Below are 19,234 nucleotides of genomic sequence, written 5' to 3'. Positions count from 1 at the left end.
AAAAACCTACTAACAAAACAAAGCCTGGAAATTTGAGTTACATAAATCCTGCACTGCCAAGAATGATTAGGTATTATAAAAGAATGACTATGAAATGGAAAGAACACTTGTTAATTTTACCAATTACACTCAGCTGGGGCAGTAAAGTCTCTTATGTCTAATAACAACTCAGAAAAGTCAGAAATGGTGCTATGGCTCAAGTGGTAGAGCACTAGCCCTGAACAAAAGAAGCACAGGCCCAGAGTTCAAGCCCCAGGACTGCTATGAGTGAGTAAATGAATAATTAATAAATAAATAAAACCAAGAGCAGAAAGCTCTGGCATACAAAGGATCTACAGTGTTCATCTATTTAGCTGTTTTTCCCACTGACCTAAAAATTACTTAAAAATATAAATATCCATTTGAACTAAGTTAAGGTAATAGTATATCTTAGCAAAACAATGATATAAGTACAGATGTTGCTAGAAGGTAAAACTTCAGCTAAAATACAAATCTACAAAGAAAACAAGAGTTCTAAAATTCAAGTAAACACACCATATAATAAAATCACTTTAAAACATTCTAGGGCCAGGAGTTTTGCCTAATGGTAGAGTGCTTTCCTGCACGAAGACCCCGGTTTGATGCCTCAGTACCACATACATAGAAAAAAGCCAGAAGTGGTGCTGAGGCTGAAGTGGTAGAGTTCTAGCCTTGAGAAAGTCTAAGGACAGTGCTCAGGCCCTGAGCTCAAGCCCAGGACTGGCAAAAAGAACAAAAATACAAAAACCAAAAACACCATTCTACTTTGGGTTTAGATTTAATATTGTTTTTCAGTAGTTGACCAAATATTCAGTCGTTGTCCAAGTTTCCAGTTCTCACTTCAATAAATTCTACAACTCCAGTCAAGCAAGACCTAATTAAGGTACATGTTGATGTGAATATAGAATTGTTTGTAAGAGGCTGAAAAGATAAATTTAAAGATGGCTGAAGGTAACTTCTCATCATTTTTCTATTTTTTAAATTAATAGTATTTGTCTTTATTTCTAATATATGTATATATAATTATGAATTATGATAGATTTACTTCATAAATGCACTAAAGAAGGTAGAAGGATGTAATGCATTTTTCAACAGTAAATGTAGTAAAAGTTGCAAAGGTGGAGGCAGCAATATAAAATTCAGCTATATTATTTCATAAAAGCCATGAGATGGAATCATTATTCCCTTTAAGCCCTATGGTTAGCCTTGTAGTGTAATGTATTTTAAGGTTACTGAAAAGGAAGCTGCTCATCTAGATAAGGAAGACAAAATCTGTTCTTGTCTATACTAGACCTTTGTGGGGATATTCACATAATAGCTCTAACTGAAACATCTTCATAGCAGATCTATGGGCCAATTAATGAGCAGTATTAAGACTTGAACCCAGGTCCCCATACTTTTGCTCAACCTTTTGGCTCATAGATGGTGCTCTACCACGTGAACCACACATAGCCCAGCTTTTGTTGCTGGTTAATCAAGACAGAACTTGGGCTTTTCTGTCTGGACTGGCTTTGAACCTTACTCATTGAGTTTCAGCATCCTAAGTACCTAAGATTACATGTGTGAGCCACTGGCTCCTAGATAGGCCAGTTAATTTTTCCAACAACTCTGATCACTACCTAAGGTATAAGTTCTTTTCATCTACCTATTCTCTCATTTTTATATTGAGGTGCTCTATGCCTGTTTGACCCCAAATCCAACTATTTCCATTCCTCTTATCACTTTATGTATGATGGTACTTCTTCTAGTGGCATAAAACACTTTTCATTTGTAATCTGCTAGGTCATAGTGTTACTATCATCTTTTCCATGTCTTTCTCATGGTTATCTTTTTTTTTTTTTTTTTTTTGCCAGTCTTGGGCTTGAGCTCAGGGCCTGAGCACTGTCCTTGGACTTTCTCAAGGCTAGAAGCCCTACCATTCGAGCCTCAACACCATTTCCAGCTTTTTTCTATGTATGTGGAACTGAGGAATCGAACCTGGGTCTTTGTGCATGCTAGACTAGCACTCTACCACTAGGCCTGCTCTGTCACTGCTATTTTTTTTCCCAACATTATTACAAATTTTCATTGCAAATCTAAATATTCTACTCTAAAGCATCTCATTCTTAACGGATTTCTTTTTTATATTTTAAGCAAGTTTTGATCTTCTTAAACTGTTTCTCTTCCTCTTTTATTTCCAACTTATTTATTGCCATCCATATCCTTCTTCCCTTATCAAAAGAAGTACTCCAAATGTGCCCTTGATTCTATCTCTTCTTTTTCCAGTCACTTTATGTATGTCTCTCATTTCTTATTTTCTATTAGTCTCTTTCAAGTCACTAAAAAATTAAGTAGAAAAATCTAAGGCTTCTTAATGATACTATTCACTAAAGAAGTATTTACATTTAAAAAACTAACACAACTCCTCAATGTGTGTGTGTGTGTGTGTGTGCGCGCGTGCGTGTGTGCACTTGCATTACAGGAATGTGCCATCATACCTTACCTCTCAATATAAAGACTAAAATATACCAAAGGCATTTCATTTTACTTTTTGTCAGTTGTTGGGCTTGAATTCAGGACCTGTCCCTGAGTTCTTTTGCTCAAGGCAAGGGCTCTAGTACTTTGAGCCAAAGTTCTACTTGTGGTTTTCTAAATGATTAATTGGATATAAGAGTAGTACAGACTCTTCTGTCCAGGCTGGCTTCAAACTATGATCCTCTGATCTTAGCCTTCTCAGTAGCTGGGATGGCAGGTGTGAGCCAGTAATGCCTGCCTTACCAATACATTTTAAATAAGTTAACCTCTTCATTCACATTTCAAGACAGATCTATTAACAAGTATTTGTATGGCTTATTCCGTTTAGCTTTCCCTTTTGCTTTTGTTACTGCTCTTCTCTCCCCAATTTTCACAGACATATCAATATAAAATATGTCTAAGAGGGGTTTAAAAACATCAAATAGTAGAATGAAAATATTCTAAAATAGAAAAAGGTTTCTATATAGTGCTTCTTGCTCTTTTATTTTCTTGCTTTATCTGTGTTATATTTTTATCTCATTTAAGATAATTATCTCATAATTCTGATTTATAATATTTCATTATAATAATAGAAAATGGTTTGTAACTATCTGTGAGGCCAATTTAGCTGCCTTTGATAATTCAAAATTACTATTTCTCTTCAAGAACCAAGCCTCTTTTCCTGAGGGTAAAAATCATATTCTGTTAACCATACATAGAAATAAACCTAAGAAATTTTAAGACTTAAGGTGTGGCTAATGACATTTTTAAATAAAAGTGTCAAATACTAGAAATGTCATCAGTAGCACATACATTAGAGAGTAAAGAAGGGGTAAAGGTAGAGAGGAATGTGGAAGAATGAGGACCTCAGTCAAGATAGCATTCATACATTGATTTGTTGAATGCTAACTCTTTTCTCCAACTCCTAAAGATAATAAAAAGATTTAAAAATTTAAAAAATCCTACTAAATTATTTTTAAAATGTATTTTTAAATTATTTAAAAAGTTTTTAATGATACAGTAAACTGCATTTATTGGAGATATTCAACAAATGAACTCTAGAACTAACTTATATACTACATAGCACTACAAGTCTAAAAAAGCATCTTATATTAACAGAATAGTATTATAAGCCAAGACAGAAACAATTTAAACTTAAGACACAACACAGAGAATTACATAATATCAAAAATAACATACATCCACACGTTTCTGAATGCATATAGTAATTCTCAGTTCATAAATTTTAGTTTAGAATTCATTCCCAAGCGTAGTGTGAATAAGGGGGAAAAAGAAAGATCCAAGTACTCTTATTTCCTACCTCTTTGACAGGAATTCAGTAGGCTTTCTTCGTTTTGTTTTGTAGTATTAAGGTTTGAATTTAGAGATGATGCTTTAACACTTGCTATAGCTCTAGTCCTGAACTTTTCTGGTTATTTGGAGATAGAGTCTAGTGAATTTTTCTGTCTCAGCTAGCCTCAAGCTGTGATCTTCCAGATCTCAGCCTCATCAGTAGCTAGGGTTATAAGTGTGAGCTTCTGGTGCCCAATAGCTTAGTTTTAATTTACTGCTTCTTGCTAGTGATTATCAACATAAGCATCAAGAGCCTTGACATTGTCAAATCCCATTCTTGTTACATAGAAACTCTTAACAATCTAAGTATTTAAAATGTAAATTAGTTGGTACTGGGTTACCTCAGAACTGAAAAGTCTTAAAGAAAGCTCTTTAATGGCAGAAAGTTATACCTATGATGTTTTCAAAAGCCATCTTTTACTTACGTCAACAGGGACCAGAAGGCTCTTGCCAAGGTGTTGATTAAAAGAGAGACACCAAGCTTCAGTATATCCATTCATATTAGGAACGTACTTCTTTATTGTCTCGTCATTCAGTCTCAGCCACACGCCATCATCATTATGGATCTATGGGAAAGAAGCATCAAGAACAAGCCATGCCCTCTTGTGACTCCCATAGAACTAGAGAGCTAAAAGGTGATAAAGGAGGCAAATGGAGGGAAAAGATTAAGTATCCTGAAGGGTAAGTTTGAGAGAACTTCTAAAGAAAAAGGCAGGAAGATATGCCAACGCAATATGGTAATTCACAAGGTGTGACTGTATAATTCTTATTAAGAATTAAAGAGAAAATAACATTTAAGACAAATAGCTTAAAGAGTAAAATTGAAAGTCTCCAACAAAGATAAGCCTTTTTTATCCTAAATTTAGATCTGATTTTCAAATTATTTGGTTATATTACTATAAAATTCTTTATAAAGTTGGAATAATACAAAAAATGCTCATAAAAGACAATTATGCCCAGTTCCAGTGAGTGCTTCGACAAATGATAACTACTATATTCAACTGAGTACTTTTCAAATTCAAAGTATAATTTTACTACATTTATGATAATAGAAAACAAACAAAATACTTGAAATTCAATCAAGAGAATCTACAAAGCAATTTACAAAGTATAAGTACTTAAAATACAATCTATTAGGAAATGCACTATGTGTATTAATGTGCAAACAAGGCAAAAAAAACTCCTAAAACATTACTGAGAATTTCATTGTAAATTACCTCATCAATAAAGGTAATAGTTCCATTCACTTTCACTATGCCTATCTGCTCACTCTGAAGAGAAGGGTGGCTCCGAATACGGAGCCCGGCACTGTCCTTGGCCACAAATTTTCGAACCTGCGAAAGGCAAAGAAAAAAGAAAGACAAGGGATTGAAATTTCATGCATAATAAGGGATAAAATTAAACACATCTGAAAGCACTGTAAATATGAAAATGATTCTAAAGTCATTTGTGGGTTGTTTTGTTCTGCAAATAATAGTAAGTAATTTGCAACAATGATAGAAATAAGTATTTTAAGTATTGAAATGCATGTTATTGGAGAAAACCTCAAGAAAATTATTATTATACATTTCTATCTAAATTCTGAAGACACATAGAGGAAAGGATAATGGTCTCATTGCCTTTAGGAAAGTGTGATATGGATTCCATCACAGTTTTTCCCTTTATCTGTACTGGAGATTGAATCCAGTGTCTCAAGTATTACCTACCCTCTGAGCCATGCTCCAGACCTTTGTTCACACTTTTTGAGAAAGGGCTTATTAGCTTTCCCAGCACTAGTCTTCAACTTTAATTCTCCTGCCTCTGCCACCCAAGTAATGGAAATTACTGACATTCACCATCATATCAGTATTTCCTTTCTAACAAAATCTCTTTAGTTGTGGTGGGTTTTGTTTTGTTTTGGACTGCTTGCTCAGCTGTCACTCTGCCTCAAGTTATGCTTCTAGTAAACTTTTTTGGTTGGTTATTTTAGAAATGAAAAGTCTCTATTTTTCTTCCAGACTAGTTTTGCACCTCAGTCCTCTTGATAACAAACTTCTGAGTAGCTAGGATTACAGCCATGAAATACTTATGCCTGGCTATTACTCTCCAGATGTTAGGGAATTGCTTTCTCTTTTAATAATACAATATACTTTAACTTTCCAAATTTTACACTTAATTTCAGTAGGCTCTTTCTTAATTGAAAATTCTAAATAACATTACCTATAAGTTACTACAGTACTGTACAAAGAAACAATGAAGTACAGCTTCTAAGATTTGAAATGATTAAAATTACCATGAAATACTTTCCAAACTTTTCTAGGAAAATTTAGAAAAGAAATAGTGAAGTCAATCAAGTAAAATACTAGGTCTTTGATGGACATTTTAAAATATCAATGAAAAAGTTTTAAATCCTTTGGCTAATTGAAAGCCTTTGACTAATACAACTCTAACCTTATTTGGCTGAGCTTCAGTTTTGGGCTTGACCAGTTGAGTTCCAGGTGGAATCATCCCCTTTGGTGGGTCTTTCACTTTTACTTCAAGAGCAGCATCTGACAAAAAAAGGTAACAGAACTGTAAAAATCGACAAAAGAAAAGGGTCCTGAAACCTAATTTTATACACATTCATAGGCTATTTAAAATAATTAAAATAAATATATAAATCAATTTGTTTTTTGTAATTATTTTTGAGATTTTTTAAAAAGTTTTTTGTACTTTTGATGAGCAATTGGCTAAATTTATAGATGTAGAACTCAAAGAAAACTGAACATGTTACCATGTCTACCAATGTCCTTCTTTTCTATAATCAATAGGTCTCATAAAAGTTTTAACAAACACAGTATTTTTAGTTGCGTATATTTTCCTAGTATATTAAAGTAAATATATAAATTTCCCATGTTTTCTAAATCTGTTCGGTCATAGAAGTTCAAGATCCTAACTATTACCAGGAAGGGAAAGGACTATAAGAAATTCATATTGATAAACTTTTTGTTCTAGTCTTATCCTATTACATAGAGAGTTTATGCACTGAACACCCATTCTATGCCCGGTACTCATCTTGTCTGGGAAATTCACAGATGAGTGAGATAATCTGTTTCCAGCTAAGAGAGAAAGACAGTTAAACCAAAAGGCATAGACAGAGAAAGCACAGGGAAATACAAGAATTTGGAGGAAAGCATACTTGACTGATACATTAGGGAACGAAATGAGTAAGTCATGAGGGCTGTAATCTCAGAGCAGACATCAGGAATTACTATAAAATGTGAAGATATTAGGAATGCATTAATTGTATACTAAGGGAGAAAATGAAGTTACAAAGATGTTACTTATCCATATGTGTATCACAGGGGAAAAATCTGAAGATTTTGATTCTATTTCTTTGTACTAAGTAACTTATTATGTCTTATATACCTATTTCGATGCCATCAATGGTAACATGAATAGTGTAGAGCCCAATAGCCCCTGGGGTCCAGTTTGCACAGTAAGTGCCATCATTATTGACCCGGATTAGCATATTCTCACTGGGCCTGCAAAAGAGACAGCTATGAGAAAATTTACTTTTGATCCAAAAACTTATATTTCCAGCAAATATTTATTATCATACTGTCTGACAATCCTACTGCCTTATTGTCCTGTGCTTTCCTAATCAAAAGCAATTGGATTTCTTCATCACTTCACATTCCTAGCACTCCTTTTCCTTACTGTTAGCCAATCATGGATAACTACTTTTTCTTAAGTAAAGAAATAGAAATCATGAGATACAGCTTCCAGGTTAAACAAAATTATTAAGCCTAATTTTCCTTGCCTTCTGTTCTGGTCAAATGGAAGGTTATCCTGTATCTCACCGTAAACCCTACTGCTTGGGCAATGATTCTTCTTTTAATACATCCATACTACCACTGCATTTCCTTGCTTTCACTTATATATAATTAATTTCTTTCAATTTACTAGCTCTTTTCTTTAACATATACACTTTAGAATTTCCTATCTTAATCCTTGATCTTTTCTTATTCTTTTTTTTTTTTTTTTTTTTTTTTTTAGTCAACTTTGGGGCTTGAACTCAAGAGTCTCTGCACTGTTACTAAGCTCTTTTGCTCAAGGCTAGCACTCTACCTCTTTGAGCCACATCTCCATTTCCAGTTTTCTGATGATTCACTGGAGATACCAGTCTTACAGACTCTTCTGCCTGGTCTGCTTTTGAACCTTAACCCTTAGATTTCAACCTTCTGTGTAATTAGGATTACAGCCATGAACCACTGGCATTAGTTTATAGACCTTTTCAATATGGCTTTTCCTTCTTTCTTTCCTTCCTTCCTTCCTTCCTTATTTTAAGTAATGATGACTGGGAGTTCATTAGAAAAAAAATATAGCAGGGAAAGAAAGCATGTGGCAAAGACATGTCACAGAAAATACAGTAGGTTAGCCCATGTCTGTCACATTAGCAATCTACATCCATGTTCTTCATTATAAAACTTGGCCTTCGGTTCTATTAAGGTCATACATCTCTTTTCCCTTTATATCAAACTTTAACTAAAGAACCCTCTATTTTTCATTTCTGCTTTTTTCATAATTAGTTGTTCATAGGATTCTGCTCCCAATAGTTACCATAATTACTGATATCCAAACCAGAAAGCATCACTCTATCCCAAATTTTTTGTGTGATTTTTTTCATATATTTATTATTGTAATTAATAGAAAGGTTACATGATATTTGCCAGATAGATGGTGCATTAATTCACATACATTGATATCCTTTCACATGTCTTGGTCCCCATTTCCCTCCCCCCAACTCCCACCCATCATCTTGTTTTCCCCGATCCCTGTCCAATTTCAAATAACCAAATACAAATATATCCGATATATCTGGTAACAAAGTGAGATACTGTAACAATATGAGGTAACTAAGGGAAAGCAAAAGTGATGAGAGATAACACAGTACCTTAAGAACAACAATCATTCATTATATGGTTTATGTTTCTATATCCTAGAGATCCTTTCATTTAGCGTCCTACTATATGGCCTTTAATATCAAGGTTTTTCTCTATTGCAAATCTCTGCTAGGAGAGCCCAAAGTTTCTACTGATTATGACAAATGAGGGAAACCATTGAGCCTAAGTTCCTTTGAGTCTGGCTTACTTCACTTAATATGATCTTTTCTAAGTCTTTCCATTTTCTAACAAATGGGGCAATGTCATTCTTTCTGTCTGTCCCAAATTTTAAGTCATTTCTTAAGCCTCAGTAATCTGTCAGTCATATCTGGTAGTTACAAGTAATTTTCTACACATCTCACCAACCCCCAGGCTTCAAATCAGGGCCCAGCAATCTTGCTTAACTTATTCATTCAAGGATGATAATCTATCACTTGAGCCACATAACCACTTCTAGCCTTTTCATAATTAATTAGAGCTAAGAGTCCTCAGATGTGTGCTTGGCCTAGCCAGAAGTATAATCTTTGGATCTCAGCCTCTTGAGGAACTAGGATTACAGACTGGAATCATTGGAGCCCACCTAACTTTCTTGAAGTATTTCCTTCTTATTTCTCTGTGATTTCATTATGGCTTTATTCAACCTCAATAGCCATTATTGTCTACTGTTTTATTAGCTTGAACTTTTCTGATTATGACAATGTATAAAATATCTCAGGATTTGGATTTCAACTTCCTTCTTCCTAAAACAATTTCAATAGGTTTCAACTATATTTTATACATACAATCAAATCTAAACATTACTAAATAGGAGAAATCACTACTCAAAAGTTTTTACAATGCTTTAAAGAATTTATAAAGTGAAATTGGAAGGCAGGATGACTTTCAGTAGTAAGCAACTGACAGTACATGTTTAGCTATGCATTGAAAGAAGTAACCCTTACCTCTTAGGAGTTGGTGATGCAAAACGCAATTCTTCAAATGAGTAATTTTCATAAACCTTTAAGAGATCAATAACAATTGTAAAATCATTAGAATCATTCTCAATTGGTAGAATAGGATACTTAATAAACATTGTTAAGAAAAGTGGTTATCAGTAACCCCTCTATACATTATAATAAAAAAAGTTATAAGGAGGGTGTGGTGGATCATGCCTGTAATTCTAGCTATATAGGAGGCTGAGATCTGGAGACTGTGGTTCAAAGCCAGCCCGGGTATGAAGGTCCTTAAGAATCTTATCTCCAAATAACCACTAGAAAACTGGAAGTGGTGGAGTACTAGCTTTGAGCTGAAGAGCCTAAGGACAGTGCCCAGGTCCAGAGTTCAAGCCCCATGACCAGCAAAATTAAAAAAAGAAAAGTAGTTATCAATATTAAAAAAAGGAAAATCAATTGCCTATATAAGGCTATTTTTAAAAATAAATTTGGATTGGGCTAAAGACCTAAATTTTAGAAACAATTTGTTCTAATTTAGATGAAAAAACTCAGATAATATGTATTCAAAACAAAATGCTTTAAATTTTTCTAGGCAAACACTGTAAAGATAGCAAGAAGCTATCACGTGGGAGAAGTGTACTGAAAATTCATAAATGGGATATGCATTAATAGCACATTGGCATTTACCCAATCGTCCAGAAACAAGGACATAGTAAATTCACTAGCACAGTGATGTTCATTGCAGCACTATTTACCACAGCAAAGATATAGAACCAACCCAGATGCCCTTCAGTTGATGAGTGGATCAACAAGATGTGGTATTTATACACAATGGAATTCTATGCTGCTGTCAGAAAGAATGACATCGCCCCATTTGTAAGGAAATGGAAAGACTTAGAAAAAAATAATATTAAGTGAAGTAAGCCAGACTCAAAGGAACATAGGCTCAGTGATTTCCTTCATTTGTCATAATCAGTAGAAACCTTGGGCTCTCCTACAGAGATTTACAACAGAACAAAACCCAGATACATAAGGCCATATAGAATGACGCTAAATGAAAGGACCTTCAGGATATAGAAACAAAAGCCATATAATAAGTGATTGTTTTCCTTAATGTACTATGTTATCTCTCATCTCTTTTGCAGTCCTTGGTTACCTCATATTGTTACTGTATTTCACCTGGTTGTCTGATATATTGTATATATGAGTATTTGGTTATTTGATGTTGGATAAGGAAGGGAGGAAAAGTAGATGGGGGCGGGGATGGGGGCAGGGAAATGGGGACTAAGACATGAGAAAGGGTATCAATGTATGTGAAGTAATGTACCGTCTATCTGGTGAATATAATGTAACCCTTCCATTAATTACAATAAAAATATATTTTAAAAAGACCAGATCAATTCAAAAGAGAAAAGCACACAAAGAAAAGTAAACAAATGTGTTGTTTGTTTGTTTGTAATAGGGAAGGGAAGGGGTAAACAAGATGATTGGGAGAGGACAGGGAAGAGAAAGGGGGACAAAAACATGAAAAGGGGTATCAAAGTTCGAGAAGTAATGTAATCATTACCTGATGAATATAACTGTAACCCCTCAATACATTATCCAGATAATAAAAAACAACTTTAAAAAGTTCATTAAAGAAATCCTAATGATCAATAAATGTTAGAAATGACTTAACTGAAGTAGAAATCAGGAAAATGAAAACTAGACAAAAAATATAATCATATTGCTATAATCCAATTGCTGATAGAACACATTGGTGATGAGAAATTCCTGGCCCTTTCCTACATAGCTGAGGTACTGTATTATTTCATCGATTAATAAAAGAAATAATAATATCTTTTTTTTCCATCTTCTACAGTCCTTGATTCACTAATGAGTGGCAAGAAGTATCTGCTGATATAAGAAAATCTCCTTTCCTATACCAGGTGCGGTGGCTCACGCCTGTAATCCTAGCTACTCAGGAGGCTGAGATCTGAGGATTGCAGTTCAGAGCCAGCCTGGGCACTAAAAGAAGTGAGACTCTTATCTCCAATTAATCATTAGAAAATGGGAAGTAGGGCTGTGGCTCAAGGGGTAGGGCAGTAGCCTTGAGCTGGAGAGTTCAGGGGCAATGCCCAGGCCCAGAGTTCAAGCCCCATGACTTCCCTACCCCCCCCCCCAAAAAAAAAGAGAAAAAGAAAAATCTTCTTTCCTGAAACAAGAGTGTGCTGTTAGTACATCCTTTCTCTCACATACCTCATCAGTACTCAAACCTCTAAGTCTCTGTTTATCAGATTTCATACTCCAGTGCCTTCACTCAACATTTCCAGTTGTTCTTTTTTATAACCAAAAATAACGACTGGTTTTTGTCTCTAGCTATTGTTTCTTATTTATTCATTCATTACCCACTATGCTCCTAAAACTTCTGTTAAGGTAAGTGACAAATTCTTCCTGTCTTTTTTAAGACTTCATTTCCTCAGCAGAACATTTGTAATCCTAAAATTTCTCTTCCTTGACTTTGAAGGCATATGATAGGGCAACTGGAGACATAATGAGTAAACTCAAACCCAGAGTAATACTCTACCATTTATGTGGCCTTGAGCAAACTCTTTCCTTCAGTTTCCCCAAATATAAAATGGTAAGAAAACAGTAAATTACAGAGTTCTTGAAATTACTTTATGTAAAGTGGGAAAAAGAATAAAGGTAAGTGCAGTTGTCTTAGACTATGTCATTAATGTGACAAGTAATTAATGTGACAATTTTTATTTCTCTTTTCTTTCCCCCTTTCCCATCTGTTCCCCTTATTTGTCTTACAAATAAATGTTAAATCAAAGTATACATTATGAATTTGCTTGACAGTGTGAGAACTGTAATTTCCCTCTTCATTCACCATGGAAGACAGATAGTACCTATTAGTCTGAGTTCCTAATTATCAATGACTTCCAAATCCTTTTCTTTAGTTCAATCTGTAATTATTTCTGGACTGTACATTTAACTTCCTTTCATGTATCTTCATAAAGAATATCTAAAACTCACTGTATCCCAAGCTAAGTCTCTTTTCCTTTTAGCCCAAACCTGCCTCCTCTTCCTACTTACTACTCAATGTCTATAGGTAAACTTCATCTTTATTTCCTCCCTTTCCCTCCCCTCCAAGTTCCATTCATTAGCTACCCAAGTCTGCTAACTCAGTAGCCCAAATCTCTCTTAAATTAATCTGCATACACTAAAGGAAGCTTTCAATGGATTATCACTGCTTTCTGAAGGTGTTAAAATTCCTATCTTCAGCTTAATTGTCTCTGAAGATACATAAAAAACAAAGTATTTTAAAAAATCTGTCCAAATACTTGTAAGAGAGAAAAAAACCTGAAGAACTAGGAACCCCAAAGAGATGCACCTGGCATTTGTGAGAACCTGAAAGTTGATGAGGAAGACTTGGAACCATTTTAGAGTTACATTCATAAAGCAGCAGAAAACTGAAAGCACATAAGTACATATATGGGACATCAAATCCAGATTTAAACCACCTCAGTCTCTGACTGGATTAATGTGTTCTATAAGTGGTGTACCATTACCCTAGGCATATCTATCTGCCAGAAACTAAAGAAAATCATCTTAGGAAAATAACACCATCTAAAAAGTATGCTATATGTTTACTATCAGCAGCACTCTTTATTTCTAATTTTGAATCTGTCTGACTCACTGAAGTGTTTACTAAATAAATGAAGAGTGAAAATAAAATTTTCCTAGTAAATAAAAATAAATTACCTTCATCATTGTAATGGCAATATATCGAGCCTCCTTCACTATCATTGGTTCATATGAAACATCCAGTTTGGGTGAGGCTAGCCCACCAAAAGTCATGTCGGTATTAGAAGATGTTGCTGTTACTGCAGGACTACCAGGAATCCTTTGAGGTTTCTTTGTTTGCTCTTGTTGTAAAGATGTTTTCTTCTGAGAAACAGGTACAGCTTTCACTTCGACCTGACCATATCACAAAAGCCACATGTTATTATGTAATGATTCTTGACACACTGAAAAAAAAAAAACTTACAATTCCCAGCTCACATTTATTTAGAAGCTTTGTTAGCATTGGTCTCTTTGTAATTCCTATCAAAGACTCCCATCTTTTGACCACAAGATGACTCTAAACACACTGGAAGGCAAAGACTCACTACTTTGGAATAAATTATCTGATTTCAAAGCACAAAAACCAACTGCACTACTAATAAAGTACAGGAAAGGCTAGCAGAATAAATCTATATAGAATTCTTGCAGGAACTAATAATTGATTTTACCACATAATTCTAATATAGTTTCCCATAATCTCAGAATACAGAAAATCATTCATCTTAATTCCAACTGTACTATTCTACAAAAGAAAACTTGCTTCAATACATATCTTAAAACTGGGTGCACAGAAAAAATATCTTTAGCCAATTGGTGTTTCTTTATTTTAGCATAACAAAAAATATTAGCTTTCTCTATCACAGACTTAGGCCCCTGATTTAAACAAAATTTTCAACTTAATTTCCTCAATCATAAAACAGGTCCCAAATCAGACCTAAAACTCAGTACCTGATGCTTTCACTCACTGGCTAGAATTCTACCAATTCAGCCATATCTCCAACTACAGAATTATTTTTTATCAGTTTACTGTAATACTTAAATACAAATGTACTGCTAAACAAAGATTCTTAAAATGTAAACTTTCTCTTGAAAAATGCAATTCAGAAATACTTTCAAGGGAATTTGGCAACACAGCTAGAGTTAGGTTATGTGCTTGGTATGTTCAACTAAAGGAAAAAGACTTTCCAATAATTACAATAAATATTTTACTCTATGTTTTGTTTGTTTGTCTATGCACTGGCAAAAAAAATTCACTGGATGCCAAGCAGGGGATGATGCCTCACATGTATACACCTAGCAAATCAGCAGGCTGAGATCCAAGGATCACAGTTCAAAAGTCCATTGAGGCAAGAAAGCCTGTGAGACTAATTAATCACCAAAAAGTACAAGTAGAGTAATGGCTCAAGTGGTAGGCCCAGACTTCAAGCCCCAGGACTGAGAAAGAGAGACAGACAGACAGACAAACAGACAGACACAGATACAGACAGACAGACAGACAGACAGACAGACAGACACACACACACACACACACACACACACACACACACACACATTGTCCTCTTTCATTCAGTTATCCAGTTATCACACTGTACTCTGAGGGCCTTTACTTTACATCCCCAGTAGTCTTCCCATAGTCAGTTTCTTAAAATTTCTTTAAAGCACCCTAATACATAGCTTGGAAAACTGGGAACTAATTAACATAAAAAATTTGCTTACATCATTTTTCAGAGTCCTCCATTAAATAAACCAAGAATTAAGCTGATGGAGCCTAAGTACTTGTCAAACATAAATTTATCAGTTACAGTGGTCAGGGAACAGACATATCTAAATTTCTTTCAGACAGAATTACCTTCATATTAGGAACATGTACCACATCCCCATACTGGTCTTTTGTCTGCACAGTAATGGTAGTAGGCCAACCACAACGAATATCATCCTTATTTAGGATCAAGGATGTTTTCTGAGGGTCAGCATAGGAATCTGGTTGAAGCCACCTAAAAGTATTGAAAAGAAACAAGCAAATATTCATCACTGTAACTGATAACTAACATGAAATTGGGCCAGATAAACAAATATTGTACTGGCAAAATGCTAAAGCACTAACTTCATTTCACAGTCAATGATAAACACACACATGTATCCCTTGGATATCTTAATGACAGTTCATTTTAAAAACAACAATAACAGGCCCACACATATAAAATTTCTTATATTTAAGTTATACAGACAATTTTTAAGTCAGAAAACCTGAAATTTTAACCATGGCTAAATTAAAAAAAAAAAAAAACAGGAAAAGAATTTAGGCAGTGTGTAATTGGAAGTCCTGAATATATTTTTACTGCTTGAGGGAAGTGTGATTTGTGTAGTTTTTTGGCAGGAGGGGTTTTGAACTCAGGGCCTCAAATGTGCCATACAGGAGTTCCACTACTTGAGTCATGTCCTCACCCCTTTTTTTGCCTTAATTTTCAGGTAGGGTCTTGTGATTTTGCCACAGGCCTACCTCAGACTGTGATGCACGTATCTAGGACTTCCTCATAATTGGGACCATATACATGCCCATAACTTTCAACTTCTTGAGCAAGAAGGCCTGCCCACATTTGCCTCTACTGGCAATCCTCTCAATCTCCTCCTCTGGAGTAAATGACATAACAGATTTGAGCATGGCACTCAGCTTTACTAAGCCTTAACACATAATTTCTTGTTATTATTCTCATACTTTCCATTCCATGTAAAATTTGTCAATTTCCTATTCTTTACAAAATTCACTCCTGATTTATACTCTATGATTTACATTCAAGAGTTTCTGAGATGAGACTGAGAATTGTATTTTTATTTTTTTGTGGGTCCTAGAGCTTGAACTCTGGGCCTATGGGCTGTCCCTGAGCTCTTCTGCTCAATGGTACAGCCCTACCCCATGAGCCACAGACCTACTTCTCATTTTCTAGTGATTAGTTGGAGAGAAGAGTCTCCTGTTCTTATAGTGCCTGGGCTGGCTTTGAACCAGGATCCTCAGATCTCAGCCTTCTGAGTAGCTAGAATTACAGGCATGAGCCACCTTGCCTGGCTTAGTCTGAGAATTTTTTTTTTTTTTTTTTTTTGCCAGTCCTGGGCCTTAAGCTCAGGACCTGAGCACTGTCCTTGGGCTTTCTCAAGGCTAGAACTCTACCACTTGAGCAACAGTACCACTTCTGGCTTTTTTCTATGTATGTGGAACTGAGGAATCGAAACCGGGTCTCTTGTGCACACTAGCACTAGGCTAAACTCTTGGCCCAGTCTGAGAAAATTTATCATGCATTATATAGAAATGATTATGAACATAGCATGAAGCTAAAAGATCTGCTATCACATTCTGGTCACCCTTTGGGTTTTAAGAACTAAAGACTATTCTACAATTAAAAAAATAAACCAGAAAGGAGTTTTTGTTGTTGTTGTTGTTGGTTTTTTTTTTTTGGCAGTAAAATAATGTAAACAAGACTTTTTTTATGTTCCTTCTACAAAAAGTATAGCAACAAAATAATTATCAGTAACTCAAAATATTATTTCATACTTTAGAAAGTTCAAAAGCATACAAATCAGAATAGTTTAGAAGCATTTTGACAACATAAAGATCCTTTTTTAGTTTCTCTTCAGAACAAAGTCATAAGAAAGTAATTGTAGTACTTAAAGTACCTTGCAAGTCTTCCACCACTTGATCCCGGGACACAAGCAATAAAATCATCCAGAAAGGACTGCTCATTGCTTTGGATTTGAAGTGGTAAGCTTCCTTCAAGTGCCTCCAAAATAGTTGGTGAATGAGAAAGAGCTAAACCCTTTCCAAGAATACCAGAGTGGGTTTTACACACCTGTTGGGTTAAAAGAAAAATTCGATTTTACTTTTTATCTTCATTACTTTATTATTTCATTAACTTTCTTTTTTGAGACAGAGTCTTGCTAAGTAGCCCAGTGTAGTCTTAAGGTTTTTTTTGTTGTTGTTTGTTTGTTTTTTTGCCAGTCCTGGGCTTGAGTTCAGGGACCTGAGCACTGTCCTGGGACTTTCTCAAGGGTAGAGCTCTACCACTTGAGCCTCAGCACCACTTCTGGCTTTTTTCTATGTATGTGGTGCTGAGGAATAGAACCCAGGTCTTCGTGAATGCTAGGCAAGCACTCTACCACTGGCCAAACTCCCCGCCTAAGTCTTGAATTTTTGATCCTCTTGCCTCAACCTCATTAGTGTTGGTCTGTATCACATTACTCCTAACATATATATCTTTTTAATTAAAAGAAAACTTTACATGATTTTTTCCATGTCATACTTTAAATAGCTCATCTTCTCACTAGACCTCAGTATTCCTTTCTTTAGCTCATAAGTAGAAATTTCTAGGAAGGAAAAATTCAAGACAAGATTGCAATCTCTTTCCTCCTCAAAACATAGCAAGTTAAAGACGAAATGAAATTCTCATCTGTCAAGGCTAGACAAATGAGACAGCTATTGAATTCTTCTTTTTAAGTTCCCCTTAATGAAACAATTTCAAGTTAGTTGGTCTGCTGTCTTGGACAGAGGGATATAGCAAGGTCTTTGCTCGGATGGACAAAAAAGTGGGTAGAGGCCTAATTGTAGCTATAAACAAACCTCACTAGTCTAATCCTTAACAATTTTTTTTTTGCCAGTTCCAGGGCTTCAACTAAGGGCCTGAGCACTGTCCAAGGGCTTTCTGAAGGCTAGTGCTCTACCACTTGAGCAACAGCACCATTTCCAGCTTTTTTTGTTGTTGTTGTTGTTGTGGGGCTTGAACTGAGGGTCTGAGCATTGTCCCTGAGCTCTTTAGCTCAAGGCTACAGTCCTAAGACTTGAGCCACAGTGCCACTTCTAGTTTTCTGGTGATTAAGAATCTCAGAGCCAAGTGTGTGGTGGCTCACACCTGTAATCCTATCTACTCAGGAGGCTGAGATGTGAGGATCTAGGATCAATGCCAGCCCCGGGCACAAAAGGACCTGAGACTCTTTTCTTCTATTAACCTCTAGAAAATGGAAGTGGGGCTTGGCTCAAGGGTAGAGCAGTAACTTTAAGCTGAAGAGCTCTGGGACAGCACCCAGGCCTAGGGGTAGGGTGGTAGCCTTGACCTGAAGAGTTGAGGGACAGTGCCCAGGTCAAGTTTAAGTCCCATGACCCACCCCCCCCCCAAAAAAGTCTCACAGACTTTAGTGCCCAGGCTTCCTTTGAACTGCGATCTCAGCCTACGGAGTAGCTAAGATTATAGGCATGCGCCACCACACCCAGCTCATTTCCAGCTTTTTCTATGTATGTGGTACTGAGGAATTGAACTCAGGTCTTCATGTATATGGTATGCAAGCACTCTATCACTAGTTCAAACTCCTGGTCCACAGCTGTTTTGGTTTTTTTATTTTGGCCACTCTGGGCCCCTGAACTGTCCTTGGGCTTTGTCAAGACTAGCGTTCTATCCCTTGAGCCACAGCACCAGTTTGGGATTTTTCTGTGTATGTGGTACTGAGTAATCGAACCCCAGTCTTCGTGCATGCTAGGCAAGCACTCTAACACTCGGCCATGCTTCTACCCAACAATTTTTTTTTAAGAGGAAGATGAAACTAAAATTTTAGTTTTCACCTACATAACAAATAAATCTTACGTATATAGACAGATATGCTTTAAATACTGAAACTATAGAAAAAAAATTTGGTTCGTTGCAAAGCTTGAACACAGGGCCTGGGCTCTGTCCTTAAGCATTTTCACTCATGGATAACACTCTACCACTTTCAGCCACAGTACCACTTCTGATTTTCTGGTGGTTAGTTGGAAATAGGAGTGTCACATACTTTCCTGTCAGAGCAGGCTTTAAGGTGCCATACTAAAATCTTAGCCTCCTGAATAGCTAGGATTACAAGTGTGAGCCACCAGTGCCCTGCTAGAAACTTTTTAAAAGTAAATTT

The 19,234-nt window shown here is 35.7% G+C and overlaps 1 protein-coding gene across 10 annotated transcripts in view; it reads right to left on the bottom strand.

The window, feature by feature from the left end:
• Mycbp2 (MYC binding protein 2) overlaps window positions 1-19,234 on the bottom strand; it is a 243,921-nt gene that overhangs the window by 82,597 nt on the left and 142,090 nt on the right. For all 10 annotated transcript variants that reach the window (XM_090342005.1, XM_090342006.1, XM_090341998.1 and 7 more), the window contains 8 exons: window positions 16,979-17,151; window positions 15,159-15,303; window positions 13,448-13,663; window positions 9,710-9,765; window positions 7,252-7,367; window positions 6,295-6,392; window positions 5,082-5,198; window positions 4,290-4,430 (listed from right to left, as the gene is read on the bottom strand). In XM_090342005.1, coding sequence (XP_090198131.1) covers window positions 4,290-4,430; window positions 5,082-5,198; window positions 6,295-6,392; window positions 7,252-7,367; window positions 9,710-9,765; window positions 13,448-13,663; window positions 15,159-15,303; window positions 16,979-17,151 — 1,062 coding nt within the window. The remainder of the gene's footprint in view (window positions 1-4,289; window positions 4,431-5,081; window positions 5,199-6,294; window positions 6,393-7,251; window positions 7,368-9,709; window positions 9,766-13,447; window positions 13,664-15,158; window positions 15,304-16,978; window positions 17,152-19,234) is intronic.

This window comes from Megascapheus bottae, chromosome 11 (genome assembly GCF_031878675.1).
Source record: "Megascapheus bottae isolate mThoBot1 chromosome 11, mThoBot2.hap1, whole genome shotgun sequence".
Classification (NCBI taxonomy): domain Eukaryota; kingdom Metazoa; phylum Chordata; class Mammalia; order Rodentia; family Geomyidae; genus Megascapheus; species Megascapheus bottae.
This window is presented reverse-complemented; position numbering and strand designations above follow the sequence as displayed.